At 40.0% G+C, this 17,192-nt stretch overlaps 1 protein-coding gene across 1 annotated transcript in view; it reads left to right on the top strand.

The window, feature by feature from the left end:
* The window catches only part of AGPAT5 (1-acylglycerol-3-phosphate O-acyltransferase 5), a 61,782-nt gene that overhangs the window by 10,149 nt on the left and 34,441 nt on the right, over positions 1-17,192 (top strand). Inside the window, exons 2-4 of the mRNA XM_032413719.1 lie at positions 5,647-5,716; positions 10,834-10,949; positions 13,090-13,179. Of these exons, the coding sequence (XP_032269610.1) occupies positions 5,647-5,716; positions 10,834-10,949; positions 13,090-13,179 (276 nt within the window). The remainder of the gene's footprint in view (positions 1-5,646; positions 5,717-10,833; positions 10,950-13,089; positions 13,180-17,192) is intronic.

Below are 17,192 nucleotides of genomic sequence, written 5' to 3'. Positions count from 1 at the left end.
TGCCGTTAGGGCTGGTAAATTGTGGGCATGTCACTAGGGAATGTGTGATAGGTAAGGGTGGTTTAGTAAGGTTTGCTGTGCAGACTCTTCTCGTGCTATCGCTGGTCTTTCTGGCACTCTAGAAGGGAACACCTTTAGGAATGGGTATTAACATCACCCTTACAAAGGGAAGCTTATGACTTCGGCAGAAAGGGGGAGGCCAGAAAGGTCTTCCTGTGTCTGATGTTTCTCACTTGTCTTCACCTCAAAATATCCTTATGCCAATGTGGCATATTTTGGGGTAGCATACTCTGGTCGCCCTCAACAGAGTCTGTATTAAGGGCAGTGAAAAAGTTTTTAAAAAAATATTTCATTTTGCATACTGAAAGAAAATGGATATTATTGAGATAAATGAAGAATCTGTGTTTTTTTTTTTTCCACAAAAAAAGAATGGTGTACATTTTTGTCCTGGTGGTATTATTAGATACTCTACTATGTTAAACATGTGATCACTGTAGATTCCATTTTACTCCCTCTTTTCAGGATACAAAAGAGTCTTTAGGTTGTTTACATATCATGGGAGAAAATTAAAAACAATATAAAGATACGGTCAAGGTGAGGTGAAAGAAGTCTACATCTACATCCAGGCCACCTTCTGATAGCCGGTTTGTGCAAGTTAAACAAGTTTGTTTGACTAAAGCAGAATAGTAACTAGAGGATCAGTTGCAATGAAGATAATTATTCAAAGAGCATTTTTATTGTCCCCTTCTGAATTAATGAAAAGGAAAAATTGTTCTTTTTTCTATAGGGACTTTATTTTTTTTTCAAGATTTTATTTATTTATTTGACAGAGCACGCATGCACAAGCAGGGGGAGTGGCAGGTAGAGGGAGAAGGAGAAGCAGGCTCCCCACTGAGCAGGGAGCCCGACATGCGGCTCCATCCCAGGACCCTGGGATCATGACCTGAGCCGAAGGCAGACACCTAACTGACTGAGCCACCCAGGCGCCCCTCTATAGAGACTTTAGATGAGCTTTTAAAAAATGGATGAGCAAAAATCAAACAGTTACGATGAACCTAAAATTAAAGAATTAGGAAGAACAAAAAAAGCCATGTTTTTCATGTGCCTTGTTTTGAAGGAACAAATTACCTGCAAAAGACCTGATTAAGTGATTCAAAATACATGTACTAGAAGATTCACAGAATGCCTTAAGTCACTGGTGCATTTAAAGTGTTTTACTTATGTTTATTCCAAAACCTTTTACTGCTGAAATTGAGATCTAGCTTTATCTACTTGTGAAAAATAAAAGTGCAGCTTAATGATTCAGTAAACTTGTGCTGAAAACCATCTGAGTGCTGGGCTCTGGGGGTAGAAAAATGATGAAGACCCTGCCACAGAAGAGCTTATGAGCCCCCCCCACACACACACACACAGGTGACTTACAAATAAATATGTACAATTTGTGGTTGAGGCTCCCATAGGAGTGTGAACGGGGTTTGTTCCAGGGCAAAAGGGGGGTGTGATTAATCTTGGGCTCTGGGTTAGAAGGCGGGAAGACTTTGGAGAAGAGGTAAATGCATGCTGAGGATGAGCGGATTTAAGATGATTACAATGAGACAGTGCTGGTAGGCTTATAGGTCATCATATAATTGTCGGGGAGGAAGACCTTCCTCTGCCCTGTGGTCCTTCTAGCTGGACCTAGAATCGAATTGCCATGAGGCAGATTAACAGGAGATAACCAAATTTAATAGGTGTATGTATGGGGACGGCACACACACATGAGATTCCAAAGATAGTGAGTCAATGGAAAGCTTACCTGAGCTAAAGAGGGGGAGAGGGGTTTAGGATACAAGAAGAAGGCTGTTGGCAAGAAGGTGAAAGGAGGTGCCCTATTATGCAGATCAGTTTCTTAGGTAAAGGGGAGTCTATTTAGAGCTCTCTTCCTGGAACAGGCTCTCCTTTTCTGTGCAAATTTAGGCCTTTGAGAGCCAGGCAGATAGCTTTTCCTGCATCTGCTGGGTTTTGATTACTTTTAACTTAATCTTTATACCAAAGTGGCCCGTCTAGGGGCAGCCTGCCCTTGGTCCCTACATAATCATTTAATAATTTATATGTATAGGTATTTTGTAAGTTCTTAGGAACTTTTTTTTTAATTTAGATACTACAGCTATCTAACCATATATTTGTCAATAAGGTAGTAATAACTGTTAATAACTGTTAAATACTTAACTGTTAAGTATTTTCAGAATCTGCATTTCTTCCCCTCCTTGTTAGTAAATTTAAAAACTTTCCACTTAAATGAATGAAAGAAATCTGACAGTTTTAAATTAGAATGAAATGTTTTTTTTTTTTAAAGATTTATTTATTTATTTATTTGACAGACAGCGAGAGAGGGAACACAAGCAGGGGGAGTGGGAGAGGGAGAAGCAGGCTCTCCTCTGAGCAGGGAGCCCGATGCGGGGCTCGATCCCAGGACCCCGGGACCATGACCTGAGCCGAAGGCAGACGCTTAACGACTGAGCCACCTAGGCGCCCCGAAATGCTTTTTTCTTTGAAATCTTGGAAATAAACCAAGTGAAGGGCCTTAAAACTGCATATATTTGATACCTAAAATTGTAATTATGCATTCCTTTCTTTGGTTAATCAACATTAATTCAAAGTACTTAATGATTTGCAACTATTACAGTAAGATTTGTAGTTCATAATTTCATGTACTTTGCTTTTAGATCTTTTCAGGTTTTAACTATGAAAAGCTACTCTTTTCTAACTTATTTCTGTGGAATTCCAACCAATTTATAGTGGCAAATGAAAAAATTTAAATAGGCAGTCAGCCCAAATATTTACTTTAAGATAACTAAATTATGTTTTGTGAAAGGCGTACCCTCTTTTTTTCCCCATCTTCTTGCATTTTATTTGGAAATACCTTTTATTTCAGCGAGATACTATGCATATTGAAGAATAACTTTAGAAGTATGAAAGATGTAGGTATATATTTTCCCTTCAGTGGCTATGAATTAGGTTTTTTTCCTTCAGAGTGATTTAACAGTAGAACTATGTTTTCTCCTTCTGTTTTGCCCAATTAAATTCACTACTTACTTTCTCTAGATACCACAGAGGCCACTTTTAGGCAGCAGGCTTCAGCAGTGGAAACGTGAGCAAGGGAAAAGGGCCCACAGGGACCCCTGAGCTGAATGCCAACAGGCTCATTAAGCGACCCACCTGGAAATGGCTATAGGCCATCACCTATCAGTGGGCTGCTTACAACCAGGCGAATTCCGTATGTTCCCATCCCTGTTACTACAGCCCCTCACCCCTGCCTAGGTAGACAGTCTCTCCTGGCCATCCTTCCTGCTCCTGTCTTGCAGTGTATTCAGTAAACTTCTGTTTCCTTCATTCTGCCTTGGGTGATTTTTTTCACAACCTGTGCTGCTGGCCCCATCCAGTCGGAACAGGCCAGAATTACCACAATCAAACTAAAAAAAAAAAAAAAAAATGCCTTTTAATAACTTGTCTGTTATCTACCTTCACAGGCTGCGGCCTGACAGTCTATTAATCAAGCTCAGAGCAGGAAAGGAAAGGGAGAGCCTCTTCTTGGACAGCTTGGGGGCAGGCAGGTCTCCAAAGAGTGCTAATCAGGTTGAATCAATTAAATTGAAGCCTTTAAATGTGATGCCCCATCCAGGGAACTTAAGCCAAAAAACAGAAGGTCGGGTGGCCGCAGTACTGTCGGCGCAGTGCCTGGTACCCGTGCTGTGAAGCAATTCCTGCTCATTGGCCGGAGAATGGGGCTCGTTCACAGGCAAGAAGTCCTCTTTTAGCCCTGCATAGATCAAACTGTTGGTTTAGGGTTTTGTTTTGTTTTTTGGCACTGGTAGACTTTATTAATAAAAAGTGAGCAAATATGTAAACACATATTACATGTATAGCACGGTATAGTTTTCTGGGGAAGAGCATAGAAACCTCAGTCTGCGTCCCTGATCTCTGCAATGTTATGTGCTCTAGTTCCACTTTTCTACAGAGATGCTGAGTTGACGTCATTTTCTTCTGTTGTGAAGATGTTAACGAAGAGTGTTGTGACCAAAAGATCTGTGTGGACATCTAAAAACATAGATCTAAAAACCCTTAGTTAATTCATAATCTTGCATAACCCATGATGACAAGATACTGAGAGACAAAAATGCCCTGAATAATATAAAAAAAAAAAACACTTAGCAGTCCTTTCCTTTAAAGTCTTTAAAAATATACTTTTAATTTCTCAATTTTGTGAAATATTTAAGAACTACAGACTCATAATGAACACCTGTGCACCCGCCATCCCGTTTAAGAAATAAAACATGACTGCTGAACGCAGTGAATTGTGCAAGACTGTTGAATCTCAGATCTGTACCTCTGAAACAAATAATACATTATATGTTAAAAAAAAAAAAAGAAGAAGATAGCAGGAGGGGAAGAATGAAGGGGTGGAAATCAGAGGGGGAGATGAACCATGAGAGACGATGGACTCTGAAAAACAAACAGGGTTCTAGAGGGGAGGGGGGTGGGAGGATGGGTTAGCTTGGTGACGGGTGTTAAGGAGGGCACGTTCTGCATGGAGCACTGGGTGTTATATGCAAACAATGAATCATGGAACACTACATCAAAAACTAATCATGTACTGTATGGTGACTAACATAACATAATAATAAAAAAAAATTAATTAAAAAAAAAATGACTGCTAGAGTTGGAACTGCCATGTGCAGCTCGCATGTTGCATCCCGCCCGCCGCCCCAGTCCTGGAAGTCACCTATATCCTGAACTTTCTCTAGTTTTTTGGGTTTTTTTTTTCTAATTTTATTTATTTTTTTAAGGAAGCCCTATGCCCAGCATGGGGCTTGAATTCATGACCCTGAGATCAAGAGTCACGCGCTCCACCGACTAAGCCAGCCGGGTGCCCCAGTGAACTTTCTCTATTCTTTACAGAGATATAGAGAGTCCTAATCGTGAGCCAGGTTTCCCTGTTACTTACAAAATAAAGTTTTAATCTTCAGTTTGGTATTCAAAAGACTTTTCCCATTCTGGTCCAGATCTCCCTGGGGTCCTTGCTCCAGCTCACCAGTCCTGCATGCAGCCGTTTGACTCGAAAGTGCGGGGGGCGCCTCCACGGGCCCCGGACACCTCAGACGCCACCACTCCATTTCTTCATCCACCTTTTCGTGAATGTCCTTCCTTCATCTCATCTGCCGAAACCACACCTAACGATGCTGCTTCTGCTCTTCAGTCGACAGTTCTCTGATCTAAAATGTGCCGTCTTTTCATAATGTTTGTGTTACGTCTTCCTGTCACTGTATTACACGGCTGTCTCTTCCACTACACTGCGGGCTTTTTGAAGGAAGATGTATCTTACAGAAAAAGCTTCAGATACTACAAGCAGTAAATAAATGCTTGTTGTGTTTTTCTCATGAGGGTGTTGATCATTCTGTTTCACTTTATAACCATTAACCTGCCCTCCACTTAACTACTTTATACACATGTGCCATTTATGGTCTCTGATGCTGCTAAGAGAAATCTAATTTTTGTTAATCATGGGTGGAAATATTCATGACTTTGTCGATTTTTTGACAGTGTCCTGTTTTGTTACAGTAGTGCATGTTTTGAAATATTAATGTTTCCTTTTGTTTTATCTTTTAGATATTGCTATATGGAGATTTGCCAAAAAATAAAGAAAATATAATATATTTAGCAAATCATCAAAGCACAGGTTTGTATTTCATTTGCATGAAATTTAGGTTTTCTACAGAAAGTAGATGGGCATTCAAAATCATGTTTTTATTTATTTAAATGAAAAATTTTTTGGTTTTTGTTAAAACATGAATTTTCAATGCAGATATTATATCCTGACCTTGTGTTTTTGTGATTTTACCTTTTTGGAAAGTCAGGCGTAGGAAAACTATGAATTTTCCCAAATTTACCTTTCTCCCTCTGATGGGTGTAAATGAGGCATTTTCTTTCATTTATTTTGTTTCTTTGAATAGTTTTTTAAATAAATTATGCATTCTTCCTTTTGTAAGTTCTGTTCCTGGAAGTAAAATTGGGTCAAAGTATGTACACATTTTACGTTTTTGATTGTTAAGCAGAAAGGTGATGCTAATAAGTGACTACTCCTTCCCTAAAGGCAGTATTAATTTCTAATGTCTGCAGTTCCTTTGGCCTCATCAAATGTTTTAGTTTAATTATAGCTTGCTGTTCTGTCAGAAGACTCTGGTCTTCAATTACAGTGCAGTATATACTTTAAAGCACTTTTAAAAAAAACTTTTTATTTTGAAATAATTATAGATCCTCGAGAATTTGCAAAAATAGTATATGGAGTCCCGTGACCTTAGTCAGTTTTCCCCCGATGATGACATGTTATATAGCTGTTGTACAGTGTCAAAGCCCAAGAAATTGACAGTGGTTAAGGTACTTTTTAGTTCTACAAATAATTCAGTCCAGAGGAAAATCCTACTTCATATTTTTTCAAACCTATAACTGCCTTTGATGCACATTTCCTAAATTCCATTTTTCTGACTTTAAGAAATGTACTACCCAGAAGTTCAAAGCTCAAAACAACCTGAGGGATTATAGGATACTGGAAAAATCACTTAAGCCTATGGCTGTCCTTTATCTTCCTCCTGTCAACTGTGTCTCTTCATGATTTTGTTGCTTTTACTACTACCTGTACCATGGGTAAGGTAAAGAAAGTAAAAGAAGTTGAAATGCATTTTTCTCAATTTAGCTTATTAATGATTACATTCAGTTTTATGGCACAAGAGTTGATTTTACAAAGGGTTGATAGGAATTTTGATGTATCTGTGTATTTCCCTGACTTGATGAATGTGACTGGCTTGGACGATTTAATTACATTTGACTTCGGCAAAGCAAGCGGCCTGATTGGGCGTGTCTGCTTCCAGCGCTGGCCGGTAGAGCAGCCTTTCTTCTTCTGGATTTTTTTCTTTTTTTTTAAAGATTTTATTTTTATTATTTATTTGACAGAGAGACACAGCGAGAGAGGGAACACAAGCAGGGGGAGTGAGAGAGGGAGAAGCAGGCTCCCCGCGGAGCAGGGAGCCCGATGCGGGGCTCGATCCCAGGACCCTGGGATCATGACCTGAGCCGAAGGCAGTCGCTTAACCGACTGAGCCCCCCAGGCGCCCCCTTCTTCTGGATTTTGACTGTTCCTGCAGACACACCGGGTCTTTACTAACAGAGTCCTGCTGCTTGTTCTGTTGCTGACGGCGTATTTCTACCAGGCTCCCAGTATCCAAATGTAAAGGATTTATGGGTCCAGGGTAGGGAGTGGCTCATGACAACCCGAATTTCCTTTATATTGACCCATTGGTTCATTTTATTAAAGTTTTTTTTATGTGTTTAAAGAGGATTCGCTCTTAAAATTCCTTGTTCGGGTTCCCTGCCAACTTTCTTTTTGCCAGGTTTCAGTGTGAAATAGTTGTATTAACAGAGCTGTGGAACTAGCGTGAACGTGTGGAGTAAGTACTCCCCACGCCCCTGGAGGCGGTGGTGGTAACACCAGCAATAAAATGAGACCCGCCGCCATCACTGGTGTGCTTCCTACCTGTTGGCCTTTATATACATTACTTCAGAGTGAGGACTTGGCGGGAAACATTTGGAAGAGAACAGTTTTGTTTCCTACTTGTGTGTTTAGAACTAGAAGGTAATATGGGAAGTATGAGCTCCAAAGTCAGCCCACAACTGACCTGAAAAAAGTCCCACTTCTCAGGTCAGAGAGCCGTTTCCTCGTGCCTTTATCTGACCCCTCAGGGCCTGAGACCTTCTGTTACCAGGTCCTGTACCAGTTAGCCTTCGGGATTTGAGAAAGCTACTTTTTTTGAATGCCTTTTAAAAAACCCATAACCTAGGAACATAACTAGATAGTGATTTTTAAATTACTTCAGAATTGCAGGTTTTAGTCAGAATATGATAGATTATGCCCAGAGATATGGGCACATACAAATTTGTGTATAGTTTTAGGTTCCAGAGACCCCTGAAGCTTATCCATGGTCATGGGTCATTGGCCGGTGGGGTCTGGGTACCCTTTTCTTAAGACCCTTCTGAGATATATTAAGAACCACAAATTAGTATCTAAAAATGTAATAAGCAGAAAGAATATTTCAAAGACTGCTGTTCAACATGGACTGTCTGGTTTGCCCTCTACTAGGCCTGCCAGAATACGAGTCTCTTCTGGGCCTCACGTTCCAGACAATTGACGTTTTAATTAGTATCTCTTCTCTGGTGTTTTCACTTGATGTGTCCTTGCTGTCTCTGTATTCTTAGTCTCTTAACTTATTTCTCTGCCGAGAGGTTGTAGTGGCTCTTATTCCTTCCTCTCGGCCTTTTTAAATACCTGCTTTTGACACTGTTTACCTTGACCTCAGGAAATGCACCCTTTTCTTGGTTTCAGTGATATTTGCCTCGACTAACAAAATATGTGGTGAGTAGATTATCATAAAAAGGTGTGGGCTTTGCCGTCAGACCCTGGCTCATCTGCTCTTCGGCAGTGGGCTGTGTGACAGTGGGCAAATCACTTAGCTTCTCTTAGCCTTATTCATAAGGTGTGAGAATGTCTACTGCTCGGGGTTTTTAGGCAATTTCCATAGGCCAGCTCCTAGTCTCTCAGCGTGCCTGGTTTATGGGGGGCATTTAACAGCAGGGGTGGTGGTGGTGACGATGATGGCAGCTAACCAGGAGCAGGCGGTTATGGGTCCATGCTAGACAAGTGCTTCCTGCCCCGGATCTCCGTTACACTGTGCAGTACCCTTGTGACTTAGGGACTGTTGTTACATAATAACATAGATGAGAAAAGCCTCGCTTTTCTTGCTGGCTCTCCTCTCTTCAGAGGTCACAGGAACAATGACACTGCTGTGGCCGTGTGAATAGTTACTGTAAAGGTACATATTCCCATCTCTGCTGTCAGCAACCCGGCTGTAGTCTAGCGTCTCCTAGCAGAAACCTAGTTGAGAATAAACAGGAAAAGTAAAGGTAATTGAGTAGCAAAAATTGATGGCACAAAGTCTGGGTCTTTTAACTACTTAAGTTAGTTGTTAAGCTTTTCCACTAAAATTTGTGCAAGTTTAAGGCCATGGCCCAGGAGAGTTAATACCAACATGACACATTTTACACTTAAAAGTTTTAGAAGATGCATTCTAGGCCATGCGTAGCCATGTTTGTTTCAATATAAAAATGTATTATTAAAAATTCTTCCAAACTATAAAAAGATAATTGTTCCAGGAAAAGATACCATATCTTTTTAGCCTTGTACCCCAAATATGTTCCAGATGTACATTTAGTTCTCACAATTTATTTACATCAGGTACAGTTATTATAAGGTGGATCATTTGGCTTCCAAAACATAATCAGAAAGAGCTGTGTTTATCAGTATTGTTGAGGTGATGTGATTGAGAATGAAGGAGCTAGGGAGATGGCTTCCAGCCGAAGTCACATACTTGAGAGTAAAGAGACAGTGGATCATTCTGTGGCGTTGGTGTCTCCAGCAGGCAGACACAGCTTCTAGGGATCCCTGGTGTAGGAGAGGATCTGCATCACTCTACTTAAAAGGAGTTGTCATAGAATGAATTTGTGTAATTATAACTTAAGTCATCAAGAAAGAACTTGTGAATGATAAAGATTAAGAAGAGATTTCAATAATTGATAACGTGATTTTTCACAAGAATAATTTTTAGTGTTTAACTGGCTAAGTTGTCTTTGGGATAATCTCTCCAGTGTGATGTATTGTCTAAAGGATCTCACACAGCTGTAATCCTGTGGGAAACTGTTCATTTTGGTTTAAACTGTTGTTAACTGCTTTAATTTCCAGGCTTTTATTTGCCATAGATTTTATTTTAACATTTTTCCCTCTAATTCAGTCCTTTTGTTCTGGCTTCTGTGGCCCTGGATACACACGCGATAGTAAGACTACATTTTTTTTCAGGGATTCTTATCATTTTTTTTTTTCCCAAGGATCCCAAACTCCAGTTCAGTTTTCATTGTTATCAGAGAGATGGAGTAGTTTATAGCCATTTGCTTTCAAACCCAAGTCTCCGGTCTTCAAGACTTTTTACTGTTTTCCTGCTTCATTTTGTTTCATTTCCCCTGACTCTTGCGACCATCTCCCGTTTGCCACCTTCTGCACACGGATTCTGGTTCTTTGCTTCAGCACAGGCTAGTCCTTCTGTTTGGGATTTCTTCTCTCTTCCTAGAAGTGTTGTTATGATCAACACACTCATGTCTTATTTTTGCTTTTGCGACCCTTTGGTGCTAACATCCCCACGTACGCCCGTTACTGGCCCCCTGGGTACCTGTGCTGTGCTTCTGTAAGGGGCATGTATCTGGCAGCAAGCCGTGGGCCTCCGATCTTTGCTCTGACCTTGTAACCTAGGATCGTGTCCTGGAATGCACCAGGGAAGATGAAGCGTCCTTGCCTTGTGCTGAACATATTAGTATATACACAATATATATGACAGTTTCATTTAACCATTTTTTGCTTATAATTTTATTTTTTTTAGACTAAGAATTAGAGGTACTTTATTCTTTGTTCATGCTACTTTTGTATCATACGGCGGTTTGTGACTTTTTGCATTTTACCTCTGAAATAAAAAGCCCTTCAAGGAATGCAAAAAGAAAAAAAAAACAACAAAGAATTTTTATAAATGGAATTTGTAATTTTTAAATGTCTACAGTTGATATAATTTTAAAATTCTTCTCATATATCCAAAAGTATATTCCTAGTATAATCTTGTGAAGAGGCTTTTTCTGTTTCTGGGAAAGGAATGCCGGAGTTCACATACAGATCATTTATGCACTAATTGGGTTGTGTCTTTGCAGTTGACTGGATTATTGCTGATATTTTGGCCATTAGGCAGAATGCTCTTGGACATGTACGCTACGTGCTGAAAGATGGGTTAAAGTGGCTTCCGCTGTATGGGTGTTATTTTTCTCAGGTAACTTTTTCCATGTTTTCTTCATTATATATGTAGCTTATAAAAATTTTAGATTTGGAAATTTAGCATGCACTTAATATAAATGTATAGGTTGTTTTGTTTATTTTTATGGGTTTAATAATTTATTCCAAACAGAAGTAATTTTACTTGGGTATTTTTAATGGTGTGCATTTATGTACATGTCTGATCACCTAGGTAGTTAAATAGCAAAAATACAAGTGTACAAAAATCAACTAGGAAAATTTAAAGGCATAGAATCTGACAGATGATTACCTTAAGAAACTAATATTAAAACTTATTTATCATCTGTAGGATATTAAAAAATAGTGTGCTGTAATGCAGAGTGTTGAGCATGAGTGCCAGGCGCATAATAAACATTTAGTATAGGATATTTTCCAGAATGCTGTTAATTTGCTTCTCCAGCATACATTTGGTCAAGCCGCTTATCTGCTCAAAGCGTGTGTTTCTCAACTGTACCACGTGCCAGTTCCCATGCGTGGCATTCATGCTCCACCGTGACCTGCCTCCCTGCAACCCACCTTTCTTTTTCTAGCCTGAATCGGTTTCTCCCTCCCTATCCTTCTTCGAGCTGTTGCTTTAGTTCAAGGCAATATGCTTTCCTCTGCCTCCAAGGCCCAGTTTAGATGCGATTATGAAACCCTTCCTGAGCCTGGCAGTTCCCTCCACCCTGCTTTTGTCTTGGGCTGTCTTTATTATTACACTTACCAGATTCTCTTGATATCTTATTTGTATACATATTTCACTTCCCCACTAATTTTTAAGTTCCTTAAGGAAAGGTACCTGGTCTTCACTTCTGTAGCTTCCATATACCTGGGAAAGAACCCAGGTGTTTTTGAATTAAAAAAGACTTTAAGAAGTTAAATGACAGGTGAGAACTAGTATGTCAAGAGTAGGCATCACGTCCACTACAGCTTGGGGAAATTTTATGTTGCGCTATGTGCATGCTGTGGCTTTTAATTCTAAAGAGCCAGTAAAGAATGAATCAGTCCTGTTTGGGCAAACAGTGACAGGCCTTCTCTAGAGCACCTTGAGTTTTTCCCCTGCACTCAGGCACGCCGGTTTCTATCTGGAAGGAACCACCACCAGGATGGAAGGCCACCTTGCTTCCTCTCCTCTTTATAGTCTTTATCCTGTCCCCTCCTTGCTCCTATCTGTGCACTTCCTTTTACTCATATTCTTGGTTAAGACAAAATCAAGTTCAGCCAGTCAGTTTATTTTACAGATGAGTTCAAATTAGCACAAGCGAGTGCAAATAATATGGTGACTTGATGCAAAGTTTTGGTGAGGTACACTTAACGAAGTCTCATGAAGGATCCCTTACTTTGTATGACAGTGCCTGGATTAGTTGGCTAGGGCTGCCCTAACAAAATACCACAGGCTGGATCTTAAATAACAGACATTTATTTCCCCACAGTTCTAGAGGCTGGAAGTGCCAGATCAATGTATTACCAGGATTGCTTTTTGCCGAGGCCTCTCTTCTTGGCTTGTAGTCGGCTGCCTTCTCCCTCTGTCTCTCCTCTGTGCATATGCCTGTTGGTGTTCTAATCTCCTCTTCTTCTGGATTAGGACCCACGCTAAATGACCTTGTTTAACCTGATTACCTTCTTAAATGCCCCATCTCCAGATATCATCAGGTATTGGGGGTTAGGGCTTCAACATATAAATTTTGGGGGAACACAGTTGAGTTCATAACAGTGCTACCTAAACATCTGTAGTTGGGTCAGTCTTAAAAATCCCTGAAGATCATAAGTATTGTCATTTTAAGGATACTTTTAGTGATTCTACGTCATTGGAAAAATTGAGAGCTAAGAACTATGTTATTGATCGAGTTTTTTATTTTAAAAAATGAAAGCGTTTTTAACTGTCAACAAAACTAAATGTTCATGTATTTTCCTGTACCATGTAGCATGCAGTTTTTATTTCAATTATGTTGAAACCTAGGAGAGCTTTCAGTTAAATGTTTATTAGATGCTAATATTTGAATGTATTAAATATAGTTTAATTCCTAAAATGTAATTTTATTCTTTTGGGGAGTAAAGTTACCTTTTTGATGACTGGCCATTTGATATTTTAATAGTAAATACTTCCCCTCCCTTTTTTTTTTTTTTTTATGTGACAGCACGGAGGGATCTATGTAAAGCGAAGTGCCAAATTTAATGAAAAGGACATGAGAAACAAGCTGCAGAGCTACATGAACGCAGGAACTCCAGTAAGATCATGCTCCTTTTTATTATTTTCCTTATCAATTCTCAGTTTTTAAGAACTAAATTAGAACTTAAGAATTGTGTTGAAAATGTATTATTCCATGGGTAATAAATAATTGAGAGTTGAGGCAGTAAAAACCGTCTACATATAGGTGAGCGGCTGTTTTTGGCCATCAGGAATAGGCTGCAGACTCTTCAGTCCTTGGCTGGTGGTAAGGTCCTCTGAACGAGCAACAAGAACGGTGGGTGACTGTGGTCTGTGAATGGAAGTCCAAACCACACCTGCGACTTGCACTTCAGCTACTAATTGCTCATCTTCAGGATCACATGTAGTTTCAAAAGAAACAAATTTTCTTTGTGTCAGTATAAATTTGGATTGCTTGTATACATTCAGTTATTTGAAAAGTCAAAAAAAGTATGAATATCTGCAAATGAAGAATCATTCAGTGTAAATACTGTCTGATAAAACTTTGTTCCCTAAAAAAGGAATCTCAGGATTCTCTTCGAAGAATGCTGACTGCTGCCCAGGGGCTTTCCCCCCAGCTCCCCGTGAGGGCAGAGCACCCTGATCGCAGCGACCACTTGAGCTTTGGTCACCAGTGCTCAGGAACTTAGCTCACGGCTACAAGTTTTGGTTTTTTCCTCCCTCATCCTCTCTCTCCTCCTCCTCCCTCTTTTCTCTCTGCCTTCCTTTTTCTTTTCCTCTCCTCGCCAGGGCTCATAGGTAGCAGCCAGAACTCATATTTAAAGATGAGTTTTCCGCAGTCAGCTGATGAAGTGCCCTAACGTTCAAGATTTTTGCTTATGAACCTTGTCTAGTTGTTTTGACATTGTGAAATTGTGTTCTGTTTGGGGATGACCTGGCGTAGAATGTAGTGCCCCTTTATCCTGTTACTATTTACCCTTGAGAACAAAGTGTAGCTTTTTGAAAGGTCTGTTTACTTTGAAAAATTTGGCATACTGGGCAGAATGGGGGCCGTCGTTTATAGATCTCCATAAGATAGAAGAGATTGGCAATATGTATATTTGCTGTCTTTTCAAAAAATAATTTAAAATTTCAGCATTGACTTACACATTAAAGAGTCCATCCTGCTTCTCCCCTCTAGCTGTGCGTCATCCCAGGTAGGGGAGCTGCCCTGAGGTTTCTTGGGTATTCTGTAGACATTGTCTATGCCAAACAGATGTGTTCAGTCCCCTCTTTCCATGATTTCAGTGTTCTATACACAGTTTCCCCTTGCTTCTCTGTTATGTCTTTTTCTCTCTGGCTCCCCCTCCCTCCTCCTCTGTGTTACATGTTTTTTCTCTCTGGCTGCCTTCATGAGTTTCTCTTTGTTTTTGGTTTGCAGGAGTTTCAGTATTATACATCTTAGTGTGCTCTTTTTCTTTTTCCTCCCTCTTTATCCTGCTTGGTCTTCTCTGAACTTGGACTTTTGGTTTCATGTCTGTCATTAATTTTGGAACATCCCTTGCTCTTATTTCTTTAAATGTTATTCCTACCCTGTTCTCTCTTCTCCAATTACACATCTTTGGGGCTATTTGTTCCACAGTCTTTTTCTGTTTTTTGTTTTGCTTTGTTTTTTTCACTCTCTTTTTCCCTGTTGTCTTACAGTGTAGGTAATATCCACTGACCTATTTTCCTGTTCACTGATTGTTCCCTTGGCTTTGCCTAGTCTGCTGGTGGTGCCAGGTAGAGGCATTCCTCATCTCTGTTCCTGTTTTTCATTCCCAGTATTTCCCTTTGATTCTGTTAGTTTCCATGTCTGTGCTAAACGTATCCATCTGATCATGAGGATTGCCCACCTTTTCTACTAAAACCTTTATTGTGTTGCTAGTAGTTGTTTGAAATTCCCCATCTGGTAATTACAACATCTCTGATTCTGAAATTTTTGGTTGCTTTGTCTCTTCAGACTGCTTTATCTTGCCTTTTTTATACCTGCTACGATTTTGTTGAAAGTTGGGCCTCTTGAGTAGGACAGTGGAGACTGAAGTAGTTTTGATACCTGAGAATGGCTACGCCTGTCTTTTTGCAAGACCTTCAGTGAGGGCTTGAGTCAGTTGAGTCAGGAGTTGTACCAGATTTGGGTTTTACTGTTGCGATAATTTTTCTCACAGACTTCCAATTACTGTAGCAATCTTTACTTTGTGTATAGGGTGGGAGATGTTTTGCTAGAGAGTTTTTCTCAATGCCTGTTCCACACTGAGTTTTTTGCATTACACTTAGAGTCTCCTTTTTGCACCTCCCCCAACAGCGTCCTCTGGTACTTGTTACTGAAATCTTGTCAGTTTGGTGGGGAGGCAGAGAGGGGAGGTGTGGTTTGTTGTCTAAGTCTCAGGAAGGGTCTTGGGGTGGAGGCTTCTCCCAGCTTCTCTCCTGCCTTGCTCCCAGCTCTAAATCTGTGCCCAGGATGTATTCTTGCTCATCCCCTGCAGAAAGTTTTAACCTTCTGTTCATTTCCCCCAGCTGCATTGGATTTTCATCAACTTGAGAGTGTAAGAATGTTGTTCCACAGGAAAGATAGAGGGGAAGGATCTCTGCTGGGCTTTGTGCCTTCCCAGCACTGGCTCTGTTCTCCCCCAAGCCTGCACCATCATCATCATCATCATGAGGATGAGTTCGCAAGACACTGCCCTGGCCCAGCCTTTTTTTCTTTTTCTACTTCTCTTTTTCTTCTTTTTGGTTTGCATGTATATGTGGGGTGTGTGTGTGTATGTTTGTACAAAGTTGTGGTAAATTATCCTGTGTCTGTAGCCCCCGGGAGTTCTCTTGAACTAGCCCACACTCAGCCTTTTGCAGCTTGTTAAAATTTTAATTAAATCTTGTTATTGCCATCTGTTGGCATTTGCCCCAGGTAAATGTGTGCATGCATCTCCTCTCTCCTTAGATGTTCAGGTGAGTTGTTGCCATGCAACCTCAACTCTGAAGGGTTCAGTTTGTTGTTTTCCCCGTTACTCTTGTAATATTCTTTGTCCTAAGTGGAAGCCTCCTCCTGTTTTTTTGTTAATGTGTTGTAAAACTTGGAATGATTTTAGATTTATAAAAACATTGCATGGATAGTCCAGAGTTTCCCATTTATTCGTCACCTAGTTTTAAGGTTAACATTTAATATTAACATCTTTCAAAACCATGGTACATTTGTCAAAACTAAGAAAGAAACATTGGTGTCATACTATTAATTGAACTACAGACTATTCAGATCTCTCAAATTTTTCTACTAATGTCCTTTTTGTTTCAAGATGCAATCCACTGTACCACAAATCCATTTAATGCCTGTGTTTTAAATATATGGTGTTTTTCATGGTATGCTGTACTGTATGGTTATTATCAAATCTGTTATTTTTGTTTTAATCTTCAAACTTTGTTTCTTTAAATATTGAAGGCATCATTTAAAAGATGTATTAAGTAAATATGTATTTAGTGATCTCAGTATGTGAAGCCCTGTCGTTTTCTGCCAATTCTTGCTCATCGTACTTTCTTTCCTTATGTGCTTGGTTATCTTTATTTGCTCCCGATTCTATTTGGAAAATTATCTGTAGAAATCAACTCAAAGAGTAGAAAGTGCCTTCCTCCAGAGAATATTTGCATTTGTTTAGCTGTGCCCCTTAAAGCTTCTTCAGTGTGAGTCCACCCAACCGAATTCTGAACTTGAGGTTAACTGGACCAAAGTTGCAAATCCATGTGAGACTGACTGACTTCTGGTTTACTTTTGCCCTAAGAGTATAGCCTTTGGTGTTCCCTTTACCTCTTTTCACTCTTTTTTTTTTCGTTTTTTGAGAGAGAGATTAAGAGAGAGCACATGCAAGGGGAGTGGCAGGCAGAAGGAGAGGGAGAAGCAGGCTTCCCACTGAGCAAGGATCCCGATGCGGGGCTCAATCCAGGACCCCGGGATCATGACCTGAGCCGAGGGCATGCGCTTAACCGACTGAGCCACCCAGGCGTCCCAACTTCTTTTCACTCTTAATAGAAGGTCCACGGGGCTTTGATTTTTATCTTTTCAGCTCCTTGATAATTTTAAAATGA

Source organism: Phoca vitulina, unplaced genomic scaffold, assembly GCF_004348235.1.
Source record: "Phoca vitulina isolate PV1807 unplaced genomic scaffold, GSC_HSeal_1.0 scaffold15, whole genome shotgun sequence".
Taxonomy (NCBI): domain Eukaryota; kingdom Metazoa; phylum Chordata; class Mammalia; order Carnivora; family Phocidae; genus Phoca; species Phoca vitulina.
This window is presented reverse-complemented; position numbering and strand designations above follow the sequence as displayed.